The 22,684-nt window shown below is 56.9% G+C and overlaps 1 protein-coding gene across 1 annotated transcript; it reads right to left on the minus strand.

Annotated features, from left to right (window-relative positions):
* Nucleotides 1-625: 625 nt before the first annotated feature.
* TEAD3 (TEA domain transcription factor 3) lies at nt 626-22,506 on the minus strand. Its single transcript, XM_032462905.1, has 12 exons — nt 21,998-22,506; nt 12,571-12,822; nt 10,558-10,622; nt 5,450-5,461; nt 4,787-4,924; nt 4,631-4,680; nt 3,990-4,051; nt 3,153-3,286; nt 2,801-2,974; nt 2,441-2,581; nt 2,209-2,361; nt 626-2,024 (listed from the first exon to the last, which is right to left on the minus strand). The coding sequence occupies exons 2-12, from the start codon at nt 12,575-12,577 to the stop codon at nt 1,911-1,913; spliced, it is 1,050 nt and encodes a 349-aa protein (XP_032318796.1). The 5' UTR covers nt 12,578-12,822; nt 21,998-22,506; the 3' UTR covers nt 626-1,910.
* Between the last annotated feature and the right edge of the window lie 178 nt (nt 22,507-22,684).

Below are 22,684 nucleotides of genomic sequence, written 5' to 3' on the forward strand. Positions count from 1 at the left end.
ATTACCTCCCCCCTCAAAAAAATTTTAAAAGTAAAATAAAAAAATACATGATGCCCAGTTAAATTTGAATTTCTGATAATTAATGCATGTCCACTGAGGATACACTCCTCCACTCCCTACTCCGGGGTCCCTGCTGTGGGAGCACAGGATGGCTCAGGAGAGGTTTTCCCAAGCAGATAGGAGCAGGTTTGGAGTCCTGCTTCCCTAGCTAGCAGCCTTCCACCTGGGCGGGCACTCACCTCCCGGCAGCCCCTTCCCTTGCAGAAGGAAGACTGGGCGGAGAGAGACAGTAGCAGTCACTGAGGACTGTGGGGCTTTAATGAGGGTACTGAAGTCACCTGAGGCAAGTCTTAAAGCCTTCACTTAAAGAAGCAATGCAACTTAAAGAGCTCAGACCAGCACTGGCCACGTTGCAGTGCTCACTCAGGGCAGGAGAAAGTTCGAGCTGGCAAGGTTTTCACAGGACCTTTGAATCATACCTATTTTGAGTGTGGGGAGCACTGGTGGACCCCAGCAGAGACGGAGTGAGGTGGGGTGACATCAGGACTTCTCAACCCAACCCCAAGTGGATACTCTCCTTCCCCCCAAAGCTGTCCCACAACTGGTACACAACTGGTCATATGACTAACCCACAAACAAATAACTTTAATTTTTTTTTTTTGAGCAGGAGCCCGGCTTTGAGGGCTCCTGCCCCAGCCTCACGCCACATTTATGATATAACCCATCACAGCTGGATTTAAAAAATACACAAAATATATATAATATACATTATAAAACCTAGGTTGGGTTTGGAGGTGGCCTGAGCGGTATGCAAACTGTGAGGACCTTCAGGAAGCTCAGGGGCAGGGTGAGGAAGGGAAGGGGCACAGTACTTCATATGAAACTTATAAATACCCAGAGGCGACTGGAGGACAAGGCTGGAGGTTGAGGGCCCTGGGGGTTGGGAATGGGCAGCAGGGTAAGGGTGAACCTTCAGTCCCAGACTGGGTCTGGGGAGCTGTTGCTCCAGCCAGAGAGATGCAGGTGGGGAAAACAAGGGCATGGTGCCCAGCGAGGGTGCACCAGTTAGGAGAAAATACCATAGCCTTCTGCTACCTTGTCCCTGGGCCACTGGTCTGCCCAGGGGCTGGGACTCCATCTTCCTACCTGACCCTCTAGCCTGTTCCTGAGCCTGGGCCTGCCCGCAGGAGCCTCTCGGGGGCTGCCAGTTGCAGGGCTCGGGCCCAGATCTGGGCCGAGCAGCCTGGAGGTTGGCACAGGAGTCTCCCGAAGCCCCTGGCCAGATGGCAGGCTGGCAGGGCTCTGGGAGGAAGTGGGTCCCCGACCCAGCTGGCCCCAGCCCCTCAGTGCAGACCCTGCCTCCCACACCCTGTGGCCGCCCCCACTCAGGGGAGGTAGTGTAAACCTGGGCCCTAGGGACAGGCTGCCTGGGTGAGGACTCCAGCTCTGCCCACATCACCGACGGATCCCTCAGCCCAGACACCAAGACCTGCCCTTGCCCTGCAGGGTCTGAGTGTTCTGCACCAGGCCCGGCACACGGCCAGCACAGGGAGGTGGGCGCCTCTCTCTTCTTCTCAACCCAACCCCAAGTGGACACTCTCCTTCCAGGGGTCTCCATTCTGCCCCCACCCACCTGAGGGGCCAGTGGCCACACACGCCTGAGCCAGAAGGGGTCCTCCCACTTTCCAGGCTGGTGGTTCAGCGTCCCGGCCAGGCTGCTCCACCGCTGAGCCCTCCTCTCTTCTCCCACAATTAAAGCGCAGAACAGTGGCAGGGAGTGTGTGTGCTGGGGGTGGGGGGAGGCCTCCTGGGTCCTGGGCCTGAGACCTGGCAGGCAGATGAGTCCTCAATCCTGGACCCGGGGGTGCCAGGCAGGTGTGTAAATCGTGGTGGTGGGGGCAGAGAGCACCCTAGTCTTTGACGAGTTTGTAGACGTGGTGCTGGGCCCCGTGTTCACTGGTGGAGACTTCAAAGACGAAAGCAATGACGAGCAGGGTCTCCTGGGAGTCCCGGCTTGTGACCACCTGGGAGCCGGGCAGGAAGACGCGAGAGGTCAGGCGGCACAGGGCCATGGAGTGTGGGGGCTGAGCAGACCTTTCTCCTTTCTGGGCCTCAGTCTCATCTGAAGCATGGGTCTGGCTACCCCCACTTCTAGGCCCCTGTACTGAGGGCCCCCTGTGACCCCCCACAACCATCACAGCCCCACACCTGCAGGATGGTGAAGTTCTCCAGGACGCTGTTCATCATGTACTTCTCGGGCAGGTGTTTCAGCTTGTGGATGAAGTTGATCATGTACTCACACATGGGTGAGCGGTGGATGCGGTACACGAAGCGCCCGTTCTCCAGCCTGGCGTACTCGGTCTGCCGAGAGCCACGGGGAAGGCATCAATTGGCCTGCCGACTCCCAGCCCCACCAGGCCACCCCGGGGCCCCCACTCACCTCCACCTTCTCCACCACCTGCTTGCCAAAGGAGCACACCTTGGTGGAGACACTGATGGTCATGCTGTCAGCTGAGCTGTACTGGGAGCTGACCCCATAGAAGGCTCCGGGGCCTTCTTGGATGGTGCTGTTGAGGTCAGCCTGGAGGAGGTGGTGGATGGTGTCATGTGCTGGTGGAGGCTGAGGCAGGCTTCCCGCCCTAATGCCACACTGGTCCCGCCCAGAGATCCATCTCCCACCTTGTGCCCTGTACAGGCCCCCCGGAGAGAGGGCAGGGTCAGGAGTTAGTGGGGTGGGCCCAGGTGTACCGCACTTCTCAGGGTTGGGGTTGTTGGGAACAGAGTGACCAGAGCAGCTCACCCAGAACTTGACGAGGAAGAAGGCATTGGGGGGCCCCTTCTCATAGAGCTCCTTCAGTCCCCCCTTCTTCTCCGGGAACTTGTCATAGATCTGACGCACGTCCACTGCCTCCAGGGGTGGGTCTGAGAAGGCGGGGTTGGTCTGGCCGATGTGCACAAACAGGTGTTTGCTGTACTGTGGGGAGGGCCCCGGACAGGGTCAGGAGAGCACCAAGTGTGCGGGCCTGGGCGGCTGCACCCGGACACACCTGCCCTGTGGCTTCCCAACCCATGACTCTGAGATATGGCCCGGATCACCACCTCCAGGGTCTCTCCACGAGCACACAGACCCTCGCCTCCACCCCCTACATTACCGTGTCAGGGTCTCGCTGCACCTCCATGAAGGCGGAGTACTCGAGGAGCCGCAGTCGGGAGGAGGCAATGGTGCGGTCCTGCCACACAGGCACAGAGGCAGCAGCTGAGGGGAGCGGTGCCAGGGGCTCATAACCTGGGAGGAGGAGATAGACCCTTGTCTGCATGGGTGTGGGCGTGGCAGCACACGTTGCTGCCCCCCTGCACAGTGCCTTTGCGAGTTAGAAAATGGCGCCCCTTCTGTGAAGGAATACAGGCTGGATTTTGACTCCCCTGCCAGGTGTCCTTGTACAGTGCACAACCTGCACCACTGTGTGAGGTGGCCCTAGTAGTGGATTTTTCCTCATGTCACTATTAATGTGTGTGCATACAGACAAGTAAAAAGGGGAAAATTAACCATATAACTGAATCACCTTACTGTACACCTGAAACTAAGATTGTAAATCAACTTCAATAAAAAAATTTTGAAAAAATGATTCAGAATCCCAACACCTAGAGCAAGTAAAACTTTAAGATTTCGGTGTACTTCCTTACAAGGAATTAAATGTTACATATATATAAATACATACATCAATGTAATAATCATGGTGGTGTGTACTTGTAGCAGTCCTGGAACCAACACTGTAAAAGGTAAGGGGGCTACTCCTGGTCTGTCTCAATCTCCTCCAGACCCCTCCCACTACACACACACAGACACACAGACACACAGACACACACACAGACACACATACACAGATACACACACACACACAGTTGGAACCCAGCTGGTCTGAGCAGAGGCACAGGTGCCGAGGGATGGAGGGAGAAGTGGTGGCGGCTGCCTCATGTGGGGAACTTACTGCTGAGCGTCGGCGGTAGGGGTGGCTGGACAGGGTAGGCTGGCTGTGCAAAGGGCTTGACGCTGCAGACAGGAGCAGGGGCTGGTTAGAGGGTCACCCTTTTCCCACCTTCTGCCTGGCCCAGTCACATGGATCTCCTTTGGGATCTTACTAGGGAGCCACCCAGCCTTTCTGCAAAGGCCCAGAAATGCACGTTGGCTTGCTAACTCACAGCTTTTTGTTTTCTTTCCATTTTAACTTTTATGAAGTCCTGCTGCATCTCACAATTGATGTGCACATTTAATGCAGCATTTCAAACCCCACCCTGCAGAGCTGTTCATTACATGGAGGGTGTGTCTTAGGAAGAAAGTCATCTCAGAGTTGAAGGAGCTGAGTATACTTGACTACCTGACTTGTTGACTGAGAGGTTGACTCAGTGATTAACTGAGTGAAAAATAATGGAAGGATGGATGACGAGTGGCTGCTGAATGAACATATGAATGAAAAGACAGATCATTAGCTCTCTTTACTGGTGCTCTCCAACTCTCTATTTTTGCATTAAGACCGTGCTCAGCTGTTGCTAGGACCCAGATAGGAGGGGAAGTCCAGCGTGGCTGCCAGGGGAAGAAGAGGGTGTGGGAAGGACGTGCCACAATACTCACTCCTGAGAGGGTCCAGGCTGCTGTCCCAGGAGAGGGGGGCTGCTCCAGAACTGCAGAGATGGGATAAAGCCCAGGCCCTCAGTATCCAGGTTCCCCACCCAGCCCAGCCCTGAAGGCAACCCCTCACCCCAGCACCAACTCCCAGGACCCCTGTACCCGTGAGGAAGTGGAGAAGACGGCCTGGGGCAGAGGGGAGGGTGGGCTGAACTTGTTCTGTAGGACGCTGGCAGAGACAATCTGGGCGGAAGACATAGACGCCATGCTCTGGAGGGCTTTATCCTTGGAGACCTGGTCCTGGGAGAGGGAAAGCCACATGAGGTCTGGGTCAGGCCAGAGACAGGACAAGGGCTTGCCTCCCAGGCCATGTCTCCTAAGTGTACATCACCCATCTGACCACAGTCCAGAGTAAGAGATTTTATTTTATTCCATAACCCAGTACACACCAAAATACTCCCCCTTATTTTGTGTGTCAGGCACTCTCATATTTTCTGTTTCATCAGTGGTTCTCAAAGTGTGGTCCATGAACCAATAGCACCAGCATCACCTAGAAGCTTGTTAGAAGTCAAATTCTCAGGCCCCAGCCCAGACCCACCAAATCTGAAACTCTGAGGGTGAGGCTGAGAAATTGGTCTTCACAGATAGGCCCTTCGGGTGATTCTGATGCTTGCTAAAGTTTGAGAACCACTATAATCCATTTTTTTTAAATGCTGTTTCCAAGCCTATAACGCTGATTTCTCAACCCATAATTTGAAAATCCTATATTAGGTTCTCTCCCCTCCATCACTCCCCACCCCACCGCGGAGGGGCAGTGGTACTTACCAGGTTCATGGCCTGTGGAAGAGAGGGAGGATGCATTATTAGAGACACAAATGAGGGCCTGCTCTCAGTGCCCACCTAGCTCTCAGCTCCTGGGAACCCAAGGAGATGAGAGGCAGCTGTGGCTCCTCCCCCAGCCCCACTGCCACCCAGAGGGAATGCGTGCCAGTGAGGGGTGCCCTGAAAAGGGTAGGATGAGGAAGAAGGGGCCTTGGGTTTGTCCACATCCATTGGAGCTGTGCTATGGATATGGGGCCAGGGTGGGCGGCCCAGTCTGCTGGGCAGCTGTGGGCAGGGAGAAGAGGGCTCAGGCCATGAATCCCAGACCCTGAGGTCCTCAGCCGCAGAGCAGCCAGGATTGAGCATCCAAGGCAGCCCTGCCAGCCAGTACCCCGAGTGGCTCCTCCTTGCCCACCTGAAGTCCCCATGCAATTAGCAAGCAGCAATTAGGAGGAAGCAGAAAAGGAAAACGGAGAAGCAGAGAGGTGGGCCTTAGTGGCCCCAGGTGGTCTTCCTCTCCCTCACTGTAGGGCTGGCTGTCCCCTTGGGCTCCTACTCATCCTCCAAGGGCTGTGGCCTGAAGTGGCCTTTGGGCTTCTGCCGCTTGTACTTCTGAGACGCATGTCCTGCTGCCCCTCTAGCTCCTCAGCCCGTTCCCTGCCCCGGGCTGGGGTCAGAGAGCAACATCAGGTCTGGGCAGGGCCAGGCCAAGTGGCAGGGGACCCCATACCTTCAGCTTGGACTGAATCTCCCGTGATTTCCGCCTGGCTAGAACCTGCAAGTGGCTAGAGACCTGTAGAGAGAGAGAGAGAGAGAAAGAGAAAAAGAGCAGAAAGAGCAGAGGAAGAGGCAAGAACAGAGCTTCATCCAGAAAAGAGGCACAGTTGGGCTGGACAGCCAGCCAAGGCAGAGGCCTGAGCTATGCAGACAGTGGTGGAGGTGATGTGGGTGAGGGGCCAAGGATGGGCTGGAGGCCCCAGTCAGGCTCCCGACGTACCTTGATGCCAACCTGGTACTCCCGCACCTTCTTCCGAGCTAGAACCTGTATGTGGCTGGACACCTAGGGGCCGCCCCGCGCCCGGCCAGAGAGGAAAACACAGATAGTGAGGAGGCATAGCCTGGGGGTAGCCATGGGCCAAGAGCATCCCAGTCCTCATCTCTGGGACCAAATGTAAGTGGGGGGAATTGTGGGGCCCCTGTGGGCAGAAACCCCTCAGCACTGCCAATTCTGCTCTCTTCTTGGCCCTATTTTGATCAAGAGCCTACCACTGTACCACCGTGTACAGTTGTCCAGGTTGTTTACTGCATAAGAGCACCTGGCCCAGTCAGGGCTAAAATCCAGCCCAAGCTCTGGATCAAGCTATGTGCCCTGACACAGGGCTGCATCTAAACTGGAGGAAGAGAGACCTGGGAATCCAAGGCGGCATCAGTCGTACCACTGAAGGAAGATGAGATGTCAAATTGGGGAGCTGTCATGCTGGACATGATGTGGGATTTCACCCCTAAAGGCATTGCTGGAGCATTTCAAAGAGGTTAGTACCAGTGTTACAAGTACGTCCCTGTGAAGAAAGGGGGATCGCTGGGCTTTCCATGGTGCTGGCAGCCTACATGTTTTTCAACCGCTGTTCTTACAAGGAGTTCAAACTGAGCAAGTACCACTAAAGAGGGCACACTCTGCGTTCCTGACCATGACCTTTGCCTGGCACCCCTGAACCCTTTCATATCCTATTTGAGAGTGAACACCCAATAAAACATGACTGGTTAAAAAAAATACAGAGGAAGAGCATCTATATTTTTCCAAAAAGGGGTGACTTTTTCTCACTGGTAAACTCAGAGGAGACAATTTTTCTCCTAAATGGCATCACAGCAGCTAGCAAAGGCCATCGTGCCCCTGCCAGCTACCAGAGACACAGCAGGGTCACAGCCTTTATGAACGATCTCCCTTGTGTCCCCTCCTGCCCAGGTCCAGCGGGCTGGCCCATGAACCTAGGCCTGGTCTGACTCTTGCTTTGCTCAAGCAGCTTCCTTCTCTTCAGACTAGCACAGGGCAGTATACACTATACATACGTATGCAGTAGGTGCCCTTAGTTGCATTTCTTCTCCAGCTCCTCCTCCCTGATGTCTCCCTCTCCTGGCAAACTGGAGCTGGTCACGGTCTGGATGTGTGCTCCATGGGCTTACACACAGACCCTCGACATTGTCAAGGATCTAACCCTGAGCCTCAGAGAACCGAAATGTCAGCCTTCCCCATGAAACCAGGCAGAGGGAACACAGGGACCCTCCAAGCTGCTTCACACTTTGATTATCAGCAACTGCCTTGGCTTTCTTTGCAGATTGTTTTTATCTCCACAAAGAAACAGTTTCTTTTTCTTTTCAATCATGGACTAAAAGTTACTATGTATGGGGTGCTGGGCGCACCCAGAATACTTGCTTAGGGCCCACGTGGGTGCTCCTCATGCCCTCAGGGTGCATGGGAATCAGACAGACGTCCAGCAAGATTCCTGATCACCTCACATCAGGACAATAACTGATGTTTACTGAGCACAGCTACCATTGTTCCTGACACTTTGTGTGTACCAACTCATTGGACCTTTACAGCAACCCTAAGAAGTCCGCACTAATATTATTTGCAATTTACAGATGATGAAACCAAAGCACGGAGAAGTTAAGCAGTTTCTCCAAGGTCACACAGCTGAACCCAGGTGGCCTGGCTCCAGAGCCCACCTGGCCCCCACCAAGCTGTGCTATCAGGACTCTTCTGGACACTTAGCCCAGAGGACCATCTCCAAATGGTCAAATCTGCGACAGCTAAAGTCACATGGGACTTAATCCTAATACTTAGCTGTGTTTTCAATACGGAGGCATTTTTCTTGCTATTAAGTTCGGTATGTAGCCGTAAAAAAACAAAAACTGCATTTTTTTAACCGAAAGTGAAATAGGGGGGAGGTTATAGATCTGTGGTAGAGTGCAGTGCTTAGTATGCACGAGGCCCTGGGTTCAATCCCTGGTACCTCTATTAAAAAAATTAATAACAATAATAAATAAATAAACATAACTACCCCTCCCCAAAAGAGATTCTTTCTTAACCGAAAGTAAAACAAAAACAATCAAAAAACCTTGCATGTCAGCTGGTTGCTCCTGAGACACATAAACACATGCCTTGTCCTCACAACCAGAGGATGGATCCCCCTTTAAGGAGACATTAGACATCAGAGTTCTAAGAAAGAATAAAGTTAGAGTGCTACCCTTGCAAAATGATGAAGGCCAGAGGTTTTTAAAATCCTGAGCTCACCATTAGCTGGTTTGTAAAACCTCATCCATGGTACAGCCAGGCTTCTCGGGATACCCGGCCAGAAGCAGGTATAATGCTGACCCAGAATTAAGAGGCTCTGCTACCCTTCCTGGGCCCCGCTCAAAGATCCCTCGGCCCCTTCCCCCTGACAAACAGGTTCCTGTCCACACCTATCTTTTGGGTGAAGCGGGACAAGCTGAGAGAGTGCCCTACTCCCGTGCCTGGGATGGCTTTCTGTTGACAACAGTAGTAATGACAGCAGCAACAGCAGCGGCCAATTCTTCTAGTGTTCACCCCGTCCTACTTAAGAGCTAACTGAAGGCTGGGGAACAGCGGCTGGGAGGTGAGATACCCTCTTCCCACAGGCAGTGGAGCAGGTATTTGAACCCTATTTGAACCTGGGGGCTGGTCAGTCAGTATTCCTCCTATGGCCCCAGGCTCCAGGGAACAGGGCCCTTGTCTGTCCGGTTCCTTGCTGTATCCCTAGTGCCTAGAACATAGTAGTAGCTCAGTAATTTGCTAAGTGAATAAATGCTGTCCATGAGCTGGCTCAGGGGGAGTGGTTAATAAAGGCCTGAACAATGAGGGAGTGTTTCTGCTCCCACACTGGGTGGGTGGACACAGGACCTTCCTTTGAGACAGTGGAGTGGGACAGGTCAGGGCTGTCATATGCACAGTGGGGATGTGGGGGTGGTGGGTGCAAGGTCCAAACCCCACCCAGACAGGGAGGCTTGGGGGCTGAGGGCAGAGCTGGCCTCCCTTCTCCAGGTACCTGCCTCCAGCCTGCCTCTCCCCGGGGAAACTACATGCACTGCATCCCGCCCTAATGGCTCCCTTCAGGTTTCCTCCCCGGACTGAAAGCCACCCAATCATCTCTGGAGTCACCAGTTTCTTCCATCCCTACCCCCACTACCCTCACCCACCACTGTGACCTCCGACCTCCGCCTGGCCCTCTCTGATCCACTGCCTCGGGTGCCCCAGGGCCAACATTCCTTGACAGCTGCCACAGCCACTCCCTGATCTATTCTCTTCCATGGCCCCCAGCTGCCCCCAGGGAAACCTGTCCCTCAGGCCTCAGGCCAAATTTCTCACTGCCTTTGGCTTTTCCCACCCCTCCCTCCACGCACCATGCTGCTAAATGAAGGCTCTTTCCTGCCCAGTGGGGTGAATCCTGTATCTGCCACCTACCAGCTGAGTGACCTTAGGAAGTTACTTAACTTCCCTGTGCCTCAGTTTCCTCACCTGTAAAATGGAGATAATTACTGTACCTACTTTGGAAGGTTGCTACAAGGATTAAATAAATTAAACTAGGCTTTGTATGGGTTCACAATTATTATTTGTACAGCCATCTTCCTAATCCTGGGGGAATCCTCTCCATTTTTCTGCTTGGCTAAATCCTATTCCTTCTTAAAAATGCATCATGAGTGTCATTGCCCCCAGGAAGCCTTCCCAGCCCTCCCTCTTCCCTTCCCCTACCTGGTCTGGGTTAGATGCTTGTCAGAGAGTACACACCCTATCTCAGCCATGCAGCCCTGCTCTGCACTCATCTGTCCAACTGTCTGTCTTCCTGACTGGTCAAGGGGCCACTCAGGGAAATGACCACACAGTTGCACTGCCACGGCTGCCCAGTGGGGCTTATCTGTGGTCACTGAACCAAAGGCCTGGGGGGTGAGTGGGGGTAGGAGTGGTCAGAGGGAACAGTGCCCCTTTCTCTAAGACAGTGGGAAGAGTGATGGGGCAGCTTGGGGGAGTGTAAAGCCACCTTGGAGAGGAGGGGAGCGGACTGGGAGAGGGGGCTGCAGCATAAATCATCTCTTACCTGTTTTCTCGTCCGAGTCTTCCCTGTCCTCAATTTAATATAGCGTGCGATCAACTCATTTCGACCTAGATTCGGGTGAGAGAAAAAACTGGGGAGTGGGCAAAGAGGGGAGCTGGTGGCTAGAGACCCCCTCCCACACCAGCTGGAGATCACACCAGGCCCCTCCCCCAAACATTGCTGGTCTGTTCCCTCTCCCTTCTCTTCACTCCAACCTGCCCAGGGGCACAGGCAGGGCCAGTGAAGGGTGGCGATGGGGAACTACTCCAGGACCTGGGAGGGTAGGGGGTGCTACATGTTGGGAGAGGGGCAGTACAGCAGGAGGAGGGAGGGTGGAACAGTGTCAGGTGGCCTGACAGGTTTCTGGGCAAGACAGACAGGGGCAGTTGTGGCTGGAGGGTGGCAGGACAGCTGGGCCCCTCACCCCTAGCCCCTGGTGGTGCTGCCTTCCTCCCTGCACCATCACCAGCTCCAAACCTCTGAGCATAAGGGTTCGTGTGTGTGTGAGGCCTGCCTCAGGAGACAGAAGTCTCGGCACACGTCCTTGTGTGTGTCTGTGAGCGTTCTGGACTGGATTCCAGTCCAGCTGGCCTTGCCACAAGGAGACCCTGGACAAGTCCCTTCCCTTCTCTGGGGAAACAGGAAATGGTCTCCAACATGCCTCCTACACTGACAGCCTGTGTCAGGATGTATCACTGTGTCCCTGAGCCTGTCACCCCCATGTTACTCATTACCAGTATCTCTCCCACCCTATGAGAGAGAGCCCAGACTGTCAGCCTGGGGTTGGTGGGCTCTGCTTAGCACCAAGGACCCTCTGAGGACCCAGAAGCTGGCCCCGTAAAGGGGATGCTTGGGACACATGGTGATGCCTGTATCAGCATCCTTAGGGTGTACACCTCTCACCCCCAAATTCAGGCCCCCTGCCCCCCAACCCTGTAGCCTCCCAAGAACACCACATTCTCCAAATTCCTCTTCCATGACAGAACCAGCCCCACTGCTCCTCCCTTCCTCCCTGCCCCTCTCCACCCCTCTCCCTCCGCCCTGTCTAAAAATACCCTGTGGGGCTGCCCCAGCGATCTGGGAGGTAGCAGTGGGGGCAGGCGGCCCCTGCCCTGTGGAAGGCACCCTGGAACATCTGCCTGCCCTGTAAATGGGGCTCTGGTGCTGGGGTGGGCGTGGCACAGTGAGTGGGGGCCAGGGTCATGGGGCAGCCTTACCAGCTGTCTCCCTCCTGCTCCCAGCCATCACCACCGTACTGGATGGACAGTGGAAGGGGACAGGCTGAGGGCTTGCCTCACTCAGCCATAGGCTGTCAGGGAGGGTTGGAGGGAGCTGGCAAGGAGCCAAGTCCAGACGGGCTGAGTTATCCCAAAAATGCAGCCCTGGGAGAGCCCGCTCAGGGCTGGACCAGAGGAGGACACTCCTTTCTGGAGGCAGGAGGTGGCAAGGTGGCAAAGAGGGGCCAGGAGAGCAAGAGACTTGGGAAGGGGGCTTGAGGAGTGGCGTCCCCTCATCTTTCCAGCCCCCTTCCCAGCGCAGGCCCATCACAGTGTGGGCCCCCCACCACCTGCAGCCCCGCCCTGCCCCCAGACACTGGAGGGAACTCGCCAGTGGGAAACCCTGCTCTGGGCTGGGACTCCCATCCCAGGCCTCACCCCACATGCTCCAGGAGAGGGACCCTCTCCCAGGCCCAGCCTAGAGTGCACTGGACTGACCCAGTTTCCTGGGCCCACTGAGTCACCCTGAAACCTCAGGCCAGCAGGGGCGAGGAGAGGAGGAGCAGTCGGGGTGTCGTGTGGCTGCGTGCTGGTGGAGGGGGCAAGCCAGGCCTGTTTATGAGGAGGATCCAGACACACAGGCTTGCACGCCCAGACTCGCCCGCAAGAGGAGGGCTGGCGGCCTCACAGGACTTCGCCAAACCGGTTGGGTGAGGGGGCAGAGAGTAGGGGGAGGGGCCGGAGAGGGCCAGGCCGCCTCCCAAGTCCAGTCCGAGTCCCTGTGCCTCCCCACACGCACCGTACATCTTGCCCTCATCTGACAGGATGATCTTGCGGCGGCCGCAGGGTGGGTAGATGGCCAGGGCCTCCTGGAAGCTCTGTTCGATGTCCGGGCTCCAAACACCCTCCGCATCGTTGTCCAGCCCCTTGTCCAGGCCCTCGGGCCCATCCTCCCGGGCCTCCCCGGGGCTGCTGCTGGCATTCCAGCTGTTGGACGCTATTGTGCTGGTTGCTCTGGGCTCTGGGCCTGAGCCCACTGGGCAGCCTGAGCCTGAAGTGGAGGGCAGATGCAGATGGGTTAGGGCCAGGGTCCACCCAGACCACAGCAATCACCCACCCCAGAGGGCTTGTGCTCCAGGGTTGGGTGGAGGCAACCAGAGATTATGTTTAGTCAGTGCTGTGTGACCTTGGATGAGCTACTTCACCTTTCTGAGTCTTGGTTTGTAAATCGAAGGACGGGTTTCCGTGAGGTTGTAGGGGTTAAAATTTAATGAGATCAAAACAAAGTGCCACCACAGTGTGTGGTGGCTCATCACACTCAAGACAGTACTGGTGGTGAGCAATAGCAACAATAACAATGCCTTATACCTGCACAGCACTTCTGTGGGGAAAAAGCATTTTCATGCTCATGCAATCCTCAAAACTAAGGCAGAGAGACAAAGAATGATGCCCATTATTCAGATGAGGAAAACAGAGGCTCACAAGGCCATGCAGCTGCACAATGATGAGCAGAAAGGAGGAACACGACAGGCAGGGCCCAGCATTTCTGCAGCTCTCAGAGGAGCGCCTCCTGCTTGTCATCAGGGTCCCCAACCAGGGACCCCTCCTCCCTCCAGCATCAGTGTAACCCTGCTGAGGACCAACCGGCTGTGGGGTGAGAAGGGTCCCAGACCCAGGAAGGGTACGATTTTGCCTTCCCCAAAAGATGACTCACAAGAACCTTCCCAAGGAACCTACTAAACGTGGGGCAGGAACTCTCCAGGAATCTCAAGAAGGGAGCAATGCTGGCTGGTAAAGGAGCAGCTGAGAAGGTGCCTGGTCAACAGCCTTGCTCAACCCCACCCGCTCCTCCATCTTATTTCCTGTTCCCGCACCTCCTGGCCCAACAGCAGCCCATAAACCACCCACATGCCCGCCTCTGCCTTGGCCCACATCGTGGATGGGCCACAGCTCTCTAAAGTCTGAGTTCCCTGCACACGCCAGGCTGGATTATTAATGTAGACCACACCCAGCTGGTGTCCCCCAACACACACAACCCTAAGGCTCACCCCTGACCCCCTTCAGCCTCAGAACCGCATACCCATGTGTATCAGGGTCCTGGGAGCTGCAGAGCCCCAGGTGGCTAGGTGGGACTTTGCTCTGGGCTACACGGAAAGAAGGGAACAGGGTGGAGAGTGGGGGACCCCCTCAGAAGCCAGGGAAAAGACTTCCTTCCCCTCAGACATGAATTCCAGGTCCTGCCGAATGGGTGGGGGTCCACCTGCGGGGGCCACCTATTTGCTTTGGAAGGCTTGAAAGGGGTTGCTAGTGGCACAGGGTGGGGAGGGCCTGGGGGCCTGGATGTCAGATGGATATGGAGTTTTACTACGAATGACAGTAACTGCCATATGGATGGCACTATTCTGGGATTTTACACACATTGACTCATTTAATCCTCACAATAACCTATGAGGTAAATACTATTATTATTTCTACTTCATAGAAGGAACAGAGAGGTTAAGCAACTTGCCTAAGGACTCACAGCTATTAAGTGCTAGAACTGAGTTCTGAACCCAGGCAATCAGCTTCAGTCTCTTAACCAAGGTCAGAAGCCCCACCACCTGTATTGAGAAAGGAGGCCCAGCTGTCACCGCAACCGCCCTGAGTCAGCCCACTGGGGTCCAGAGCAGGGGGTTCCCCTCAGTCCAAGTGGCTGTAGCAGCTCCAAGGACCCCACACTGCTGTAGCCCATCCTGTGAGGCTTCCGAGACCAGCACACCAGAGGGCAGCCAGGGAGAGAGGAAGCCATGCCCCTGACCAGTCGGAGGGGCTGCACTCCTCCACTCACCCCTAACCCCATCACCTCCTCAATTCCTGAGGCCAAGTTCTTGTATAAAAGCTGGAGCAGGGACTCTGGGGGACCCAATGGCTTCTACATTGAGGTAGTTGGGATGCAGGGCCTCCCCCTAGGTCTGACACTGCCAGAGGGGAGGCAGAAGAGGGGCTACAATGAGCTAAGACCCCTCCTGATGGAGTCCTCAACCCATTTCCCCCCAAAGCCTTTCCCGAGGCCTCCCTCAGAGCAGCAAGAGCCCGGCGCATGGGGGGCCCTGGCAGCCCCAGACTTTTCAAAGCAACTTTCCTGCCTCCCCCAAGTCTCTGCCCGCCTCCCCTCATCCAGGCAGTGGCCCCCCCTTCTTGGGGTGATGTCAGCCCCGCCCCGCCCCCCGCAGGAGCACTGTGGCCAAATATGGCGAACACAGCAGTGCTTGGGAGCTGGGACAGACTGGGGGGGGGCGGGGCGGCGGCCCCTGGCCGGCCGCTGGCAGCTGGTGAGGGGGAGGGGAGCCCAGGGGTTGGCCGCAAGGACGAGTCAAGGAGAGAAGCAGGACCACCGTCGCTTCCATCCCTTCTGTCCCTTGTCCCTTCTGCTGGCTCACAGGCACATGCAAGACTCACTTTCTAGGAACACCCCTGTGGGCAGACGCACCAACACAGGGACCCGCAGGTGACCCCCACCCCACACAGCCACGCACAGGAGCACATGTGTTCAGGTATGCTGTGTGGGTGCCTAGGCGGATACTCCAGTGAGAATACTAGTACCCCGAGGCCGAGGCACACCTGTGGGCAATGGCAGGCGGGCAGCTGCGCCAGGCTGGGGCTGCACTGGGATTTCCGTCCTCCCGCTTCACTCAGGAGGGGTCAGCTTGGTGAGTCTGAACTGGCTGCTCTGGTCTTTCCAGAGTTACTGCCACAGGATGAGGACACACTCCTGTGTGCCCCCTCCTCTCCTTAGAACCCAAACCACTGGGACCCAACCCAGGGGGAGGGAGGAGGCGCCGGGCTTCTCAGACAGCTGCAGGGCTGGACTGAGGCAAATGTGGGCGTGGTGGAGGAGGCTGCCCGGGGTGAGAGGGCCCCAGGCCAGCTCAGGATCTTATCTGCCCTTTACGGAGAAGGGTTGGGAGGGTGAGAGCACCCCAGATGCTTGTTGATGCTGGCCCAGGTGTCTAGAACCTCTGCATTGCTGGGCTGTGCCACCACGATGGGTGGGAGAAGGGGGAGAAAGACCCAAGGGAGGGGCAAAGGGGGTGGAGCTTGAGACTGACAGGAGAGGAAGGGGGACAGGTGTGGGGAGTGTCTGGGGTGGGTGAAGAGTAGGGGAGATAGGCAAGAAAACAGACAACAGAGACAGGAGAATCACAGAGAGTGAGAGACAAAAAAAAAAAAAAAAAAAAGAGAGAGAGAGAGAGACCTAGAGAGGAAACCTTGGAGTGAGATCCAGAGAGACAGACAGTTGGAACAGGTAGAGTGCTGGAGAGAGTCGGGTTGACAGACAGTGGGGCAGAGGGGGCAGAGGGAGAGAGTGACTATGACCCACAGAGATGCAGAAAGACAGAAAGGCAGATCAAGATGGAGAGAGATGGAGACACACAGCTGAAGGGTTTGGTAAAGGGGCAGGAAGGGGAAAGATAATAAACCGAGATACAGTCAGGCAGGGAGGGAGGGAAAAAACAGAAGGAGGATCAAGAGTCGGGGGTGGGGAAGAGAGAGAGACAGAAGAGAGACAAGGAGAGAGACAGAGAGACAGAGAGAGGCACACAGGGAGAGCAAGTGCGCTTGCATGTGTGAGCCAAGGACAAAAAGACCCAGGGCCAGGGCAGACCTAGAGGGGAGGGAGTGACCAGGGAGCCACCGCTGGGGGCTGTTGGCCACAACAGGGACACATCCAGGATATCTCCATTCCTGTCGCATCTGCTCTCCACCCCTCTCAGAGGCCTGCCCACTTCCCTGTGATTACGACAGCCAGCGGACCTCCTGTGGTCTCTCTCTGCCTTTACCCTCTATTTGACCAGCCACACCCGCTTCCCCTCTTCCAGGGCCTTCCCAGGTCAGAAGGTGCCTCTGGGTGGTGGTGGGGTGGGAGCTAGGAGTCTGGGTGAGCAGGCTTTGGGGCCCGAAGGGAGATAAGGGGCACCTTGCTGCCCACTCCCCTCCCTGGGGCCAGACCTGCTGGAATAACTGGCCGGACAGCTCCAGGGAAGGAGGCCGGAGCCCAGGCTGCAGAGGCCCCTGACCTCCACCCCCATGGCCCCCGCAGCCTCTGGACCATTCAGCCTTCTCTTTCCTTTTCAAGGTGGCGGGTGGGGAGGAGAGGGAAAGGATTGAACCCTGGCTTCCCCAAAGCGGCTGCTTGGTGGGGGATTCTGACAAGGCACAAGGCAAGGCAGGTGTCCGCGACCCCTCCTCCTCTCCCCCTGCACCAGGCCCACTGGGAGGACAAACTGAGCCGGGTGACCATGGGTCTAGTGGCAGCAGCTGTCCACTCTTGCAGTGTGCAGTGAGAACATCGCTCAAAATGTGGGAAGATTAGTGAAATCAGCAGTTTCCGTCCTGAATGCCCTGCCCCCAAACCTGGGCTGGGCTGACCAGCCAGGGGGTTGAGGATACGGAGAGCAGTTAAGGGCTAAGGGAGCCTTCCCGCCCCCCTGCCTTTCCCTCCTTCCTCCCCACCCACCCCCACAGTGGGGCCAGCTGTTCTCCAGCTGCCAGAGGCTCCCACCCTAGAAGTGGCGGCGCTCTGGTTGGGACGGGAGAGTGGGAGAGCAGGGCGGGCGGGATGGGGATGGTGCCTGCCTCCCCCACCTCCAGCCCAAGGACCCTGGAGGGAGACCCTGCCAAATGGCCACACCCTGCCAGCCTGGGGAGGGAGTACCCTCTTCTGTGGAGCAGGGTCGAGATTTTTACAGGAGGAAGTAATTTGCAAAGCTCACTAGGAGGGAGGTGCGGGGGGGGGGGCTCCCCTCCTCTCCCCCGCTTATTAACGTGCTTACAATTTGGGAATCAAGCCTCTCTGCACCCACCCACCCCTACTACTGGGGCACAGGCTTCTCAGGCTGCAGAGGGAGGCAAGGTAGCCCCCCAGGCCTCCTTCTCTACCGCTCATCCTCACTGTCACCACCCCCTCAGTAGTATAGGAGGGAGGGCAGAGAATCAGAGCCCTCAAACCTCCTGCAGAGAGAAGGGGCCCAGTTCCCAGACCTCTCTGTACCCCAACTCTGAGACTCTATCCTATCTCTTCATCTTGTCCCACTGCGGTGAAGGCCAGGTACCCAGACTGGAGCGGGCAGGGATGCAGCCACTGGGTGACTTGGAAAAATGGATTTCACACTTATCAATGGATGTGTCAGGGGGCCCTGCCTCAGCCTGCCTGTGCCCTGGCCCCTTGGGCTCTGGGTCACCCACTGGGCTGCTACCTCTCATGGGAGTCAGTGTTGTCTATGAACGCACAGGCTTTCCCTCGGTCCCTCCTCTCTCTCTCACACATTCTGTCACCTGCATCTCTCTCCCTTCTGGTTTTAAAAAAATTTTTAAATTGTGATAAAATATACATAATAAAAATTTTACCATTTTAACCATTTTTAAGTGCACAATTCAGCGATACAGTCCTTCTTTGTTTTTAAAATTTTCTTTTTTTCGGTCCTCCACATGGACGCCACATGCATGGGGGGGTCACAAGCCCCCAAACTCATCACACACGGTATCCCATGCCATGTAGGCCACAGTCCTGAAGGATGTCACCCACACTGTCCCAAACAACCTCAGATGGTGACCACCCACAAAGATGGTCGCAGTCACACCCCACAGTTTCTCTCCCAAACAGCCCCATCAGTGCAGAGTTTCTTTCTCGTGCTCAGTCTCACCCACACACTTGATTTCACATTCAGCTTATACCCCAGCTTCTCAGCACTCCTGTGCTGTGTTGGGTATAGTCCACTGTGTCACAATGGTCTCTCCCTTACACACGCACACATGTACCATAACTGTCACAATTATTCTCATACATGGTGTCACATATAGTCACACAGACTGTCAGTTTCTACAAACCAGTGGTCATCTCATTTGCTGTTCACACACACCTAGCATCATACATCACAGAGAATGCCACTCATTCTGCTTTGGACACACACAGCATCACACGATCGCAGGGTCCCTCACACAAGTGGAGCATCAGAATCCCACCCAGTATCCCACAGGCTCACACTGTTGGTTGAGCATTTTCTTTCATAACCACCTCCCGTGGGATGGCCCCTCACACACGGAGAATGTCCTCCCACAGCCCCTCTCACACACATGCAGAGACAGTCACGCAGTGAGAATGTCATTCACAGTCCCTCTCCTCTACCTGCAGATCAGTCACACACAGAGGACATCTCAGCTTCTCTCACACACGTGAATGTGGCAAAGTCACAGACAATGTGACATCCAGTTTCCCTCACATGCTGTCTCACTCTCACACATACACACACACACACACACACACAGGCTTTACCTGCTCCCTCATGTGCGCATCCACCCTCCACACAGTGTCACCCACAGAGTGTCCCACTCAGTTTCTCTCACACAACCATTGTCGCACACAGTTGCACTCTCATTTCCCTCTATCACTTCCTGTCCTTTTGGGCCTGGCAGGGAGTACAGGAAGCAATCAGCACTCTAGGAAACCTCAGGGGCTGAGACTTTGGGGATTCACAGAGTGACAGGATTCTCTGGCCCCTGCTCCCAGCCTCCTGTGGGACCCTGAGCCCCCTCCTCTCCAATGTCCTCCCCAGAGGGCAGTACCTCCCCTGCAGACAACCCTAGGCTGGCAGGAAGAAGGGGAGTAGGGCCAGGCCCCTGGGAAGGGCCCAAGTGTGATCTGCTGATCTGCACCCCTGGCTCTGACCAAAGAAGCTCCCGCCATGGCCCCCAGGGATGCCCCAGAGGCCTGTGGAGACCTGGCTCCCCAAGGCCACCCCTTGGAACCCACAGCTTCTACAGACCCCACATGGAAAGAAGATACTGCGACTCCTGGCCACCCCCACAGAGAATTACAGCATTCAGAGCTCTCTTGGCTCCCCAGCTCCCTGGGGCCTGGCACCGCCAGCTCCCGCCCCCACTGTCTGTCCTCAGCTCCTCTCCCTGAGAGAGGAGATAGGTAGGAATGAGGGCTTTTGCTCCCTTCCATCTTCCACCCTGAGCCCCTAGCGGGGTCTAGGAGTTGGGCAGAAGGGTTGTGAGCCATCCAGTTGGCCTCTGAACACCATCTACCCTGCTCAGCCTTGTCAGACCCCACCACCACTTCTGATGGCAGATCCCCCAACTCTACCTGGCCACGCTGCCCCTGGATGCCCACTGCCCACAACCTTTTCAACCACTCTCACTTGGCTTAGCTGCCACCCAGTCACCCTGGGCTAGTTCTCACCTTCTTCCTTAGACCACTGGGTCACCCACTCACCTCTCCAGACCCCACCAGGCTCAGATTCCATAATGGGAGGAGACAGAAGGTCTACTGACTAGGACAGACTCAGTGAGGAGCTCAGAGAAAAGGGACCTGAGAAGTCAATGATTCCAAGCAGCGAAAGTGAGGCCCACCAGGATGGTACAGCTTGTTAAAGGCCATCTGGGACCAGAGCTCTTATTTCTTGACCTCTGTTGAGATGTCTCATTCTTGTTTTAGTATCTCCCCAACTGGAAAAATGTACCAGGGTCTGCAAACCTGAGGGTGAGGGTGGGAGTAGGGCCCAGGAAGGACACGGACATGGACATACACACGGACACACACACACACGGACACACACACACACACACACACATACACAGGGCTCTGTCCAGCCAATCACTGACCATCCTCCTCAGCCATTCCCCAACCCAAATGCGTTAATTAGCATTAATTACTGTTCCCTCCCTGGGGGGTGGGGAAAGGCCCAAGAAGTTGAGACTCCCACTGGATCCCAGCCTCTCCCTGAAGTCATCCTTCATATGTGTGTGTATGTGTGTGTGTGTGTATATATGTATATATATATATAGCCTAATCTGAGAAAAGACATCTGTCCATCACCTGCCCACAGGATGAGCAGGGATCCAGAAGACTACAGAACCAGGTCCTGTGGTGGCGCCCCACCCCCAGGGAAGGTCTTGGAAAAGGAGTTACAAGAATCTGGAAGGGAGGAGGGCTTAATTCCCCCAAATTTCCAACTTTTGGTGACTTCAGACTTCCCTCCTGGCCCCAGGCTGTCCCCAGTATTCAGGTCAAGGAGGCATCCTGGCCCCTGGCACTGGGGTGGAACATGTGTACACAGAATCAGGCCACAGGAGACTGGATACCCAGAGCCGCCATGGGCACCAGCCCCTCTGAGCTGTGTCCAGCCCCCACCCTCATCCCCTGCACTACAAGTCCAGGCCTGACCTGGTTCTGCCTCTACCTGAAGAGAGGAAAGACACAGAGGGAGGTGCCCCCTGAGAAGCGCTCCCCCAAGGCCTTATTCCCTCTTTCCAGAAAGACTCTCTCAGCCCTGGATCAGGGCCCCTCTTCCGGAAAAGTGACACAGTGGGGTCTCAATGACACTGCCCCAGGGCCTGGCTAGGCTAGAAACCAGATGCAGACAGGCACTCAGGGCCTTCTCTCCCCAGGCAGGAGAAAAGGGCATGACAGACAATGGTGGGGGTGGTGATAGGGGGTTAGGTTAGAGGGAACAAGACGCCTTCAAACCCTCTCAAGTCTAAATAAGAGTCCTGAGGAAGTGTGGCGAAGAGAAGGCCCCAAATCCAATCCCCTTTGGAGCCAGGCGCACAGAGCTCAGGGCTGGAACACCAAACCTCCACCCCAACACAGGAGACAGAACTGGAGGGAACTTAAGTCCCTGCCTCTCAGGCGGCACAGGCCCAGGACGCGCAGCTTTGCTCCCAGACACCCTCCACAATCGGGCACGGCTGCGGGCACCTCGCTTAGGAGCCGGCCTGGGCGACGGGAGGCCGGGCGCGAGGCCTGCGTGGAGCTGGGGCCGGGCGGGCTCCAAGAGAGCGTGAGCCGGGAGTCCAAAGGGCGGTGGGGCCCGGGACTGTGCGCTCCGGCTAGGACCTCCGCGGTGGCAGGTCCCCCATACAGTGCGGACCCCCAGACCCCGACCTCGACATCCCAAACGCGCACGTTGGTACAGACGACGGCACTGGGACCAAGTTCCCGGCTCCCCTACCTCCCCCTACCAACTCGTCAGGGTCGCGGGGGGGTAGGGGGTGGGCGGGGCTTCCCGGAGAGCTTTTTCCCCTCTTCCCTCTTAACTTCCCGGCACCCAGATCCGGGGCTCCGGCTCAGGCTGGACAATAGCTCTGGGAAGCAGCCCCCCTCGAGTGCGCCACCCCCCCCGAACCAACCAACCAAACCACCTCTCCCAGCGGGGCCTCCTCCCGGCGTCCGCCTGGCTTACCTGGTCCGATCTCGGGGGGGCGCTCCGGCCGAGCGGCTCCGCCGGGCCCGAGGGAGTAGAGGGGGGCCGGGGAAGGGGGGTCGTGGGGAGGGGGCTGGCCGGAATGTGCGGAATGAGCCGGGCTGGAGCGGGAGGCGCCGGGCGCGGAGGAGGGAGCGAGCGGGACGGAAAGTTTGTGTTGAGGAGCCGGGGCGGGGGGTGAGGGCTGCGGGGAAGGAGGGGGCGGGGCGCCCGGGGGGGCGGGCACCGGCCCGGAGGGGCGGGGCCGCGTGGGGCCGCCCCCAACCGGCGCTGAGGCTGCCCAAGCCGAGGCTTCGGGACCCCGGGCGGCTCCCGGCCTCCCTGCGCCCGGGCGCCCCGCTCCTCTCCCGCCGGAGCGGCTCTCTCTTACCTCCCCTGCACACCTGGCCCTACTCCACCTCTCCGTACCCCGCTGGAATTTGGGGCTCCGGCCTGGGCGGGGCCGAGGGCGGAGCTCCCGCCTCGGGGGCGGGACTCCCGTCGGTGCCGGAGCCCGGGTGCCGCGTCACGAGGAGCCCGGCGGAGCCGGAGTGCACGGGCCGCGGGGCTCCCTACCCCCACCTCAGTCCCGAGCGGCCGAGGCGGAGCGCCCTCTCCTGCCCGAGGGCCCGCCCCCTACTCCCGGGGCCCCAGACCCGGCCCCGCCCTGGAGGCTGCGCCCGCCCT

This window comes from Camelus ferus, chromosome 20, assembly GCF_009834535.1.
Source record: "Camelus ferus isolate YT-003-E chromosome 20, BCGSAC_Cfer_1.0, whole genome shotgun sequence".
Lineage (NCBI taxonomy): Eukaryota > Metazoa > Chordata > Mammalia > Artiodactyla > Camelidae > Camelus > Camelus ferus.

Excerpts from the sequence above, each read along its gene's own strand:
- TEAD3 (XM_032462905.1), bottom strand. Across the intron at positions 4,052-4,630 it reads CAGCCTGGACCCTCTCAGGA|CGTCAAGCCCTTTGCACAGC; the intron begins GTGAGTATTGTG and ends TCCTGTCTGCAG. Across the intron at positions 2,362-2,440 it reads AGGTGGTGGAGAAGGTGGAG|ACCGAGTACGCCAGGCTGGA; the intron begins GTGAGTGGGGGC and ends GGCTCTCGGCAG.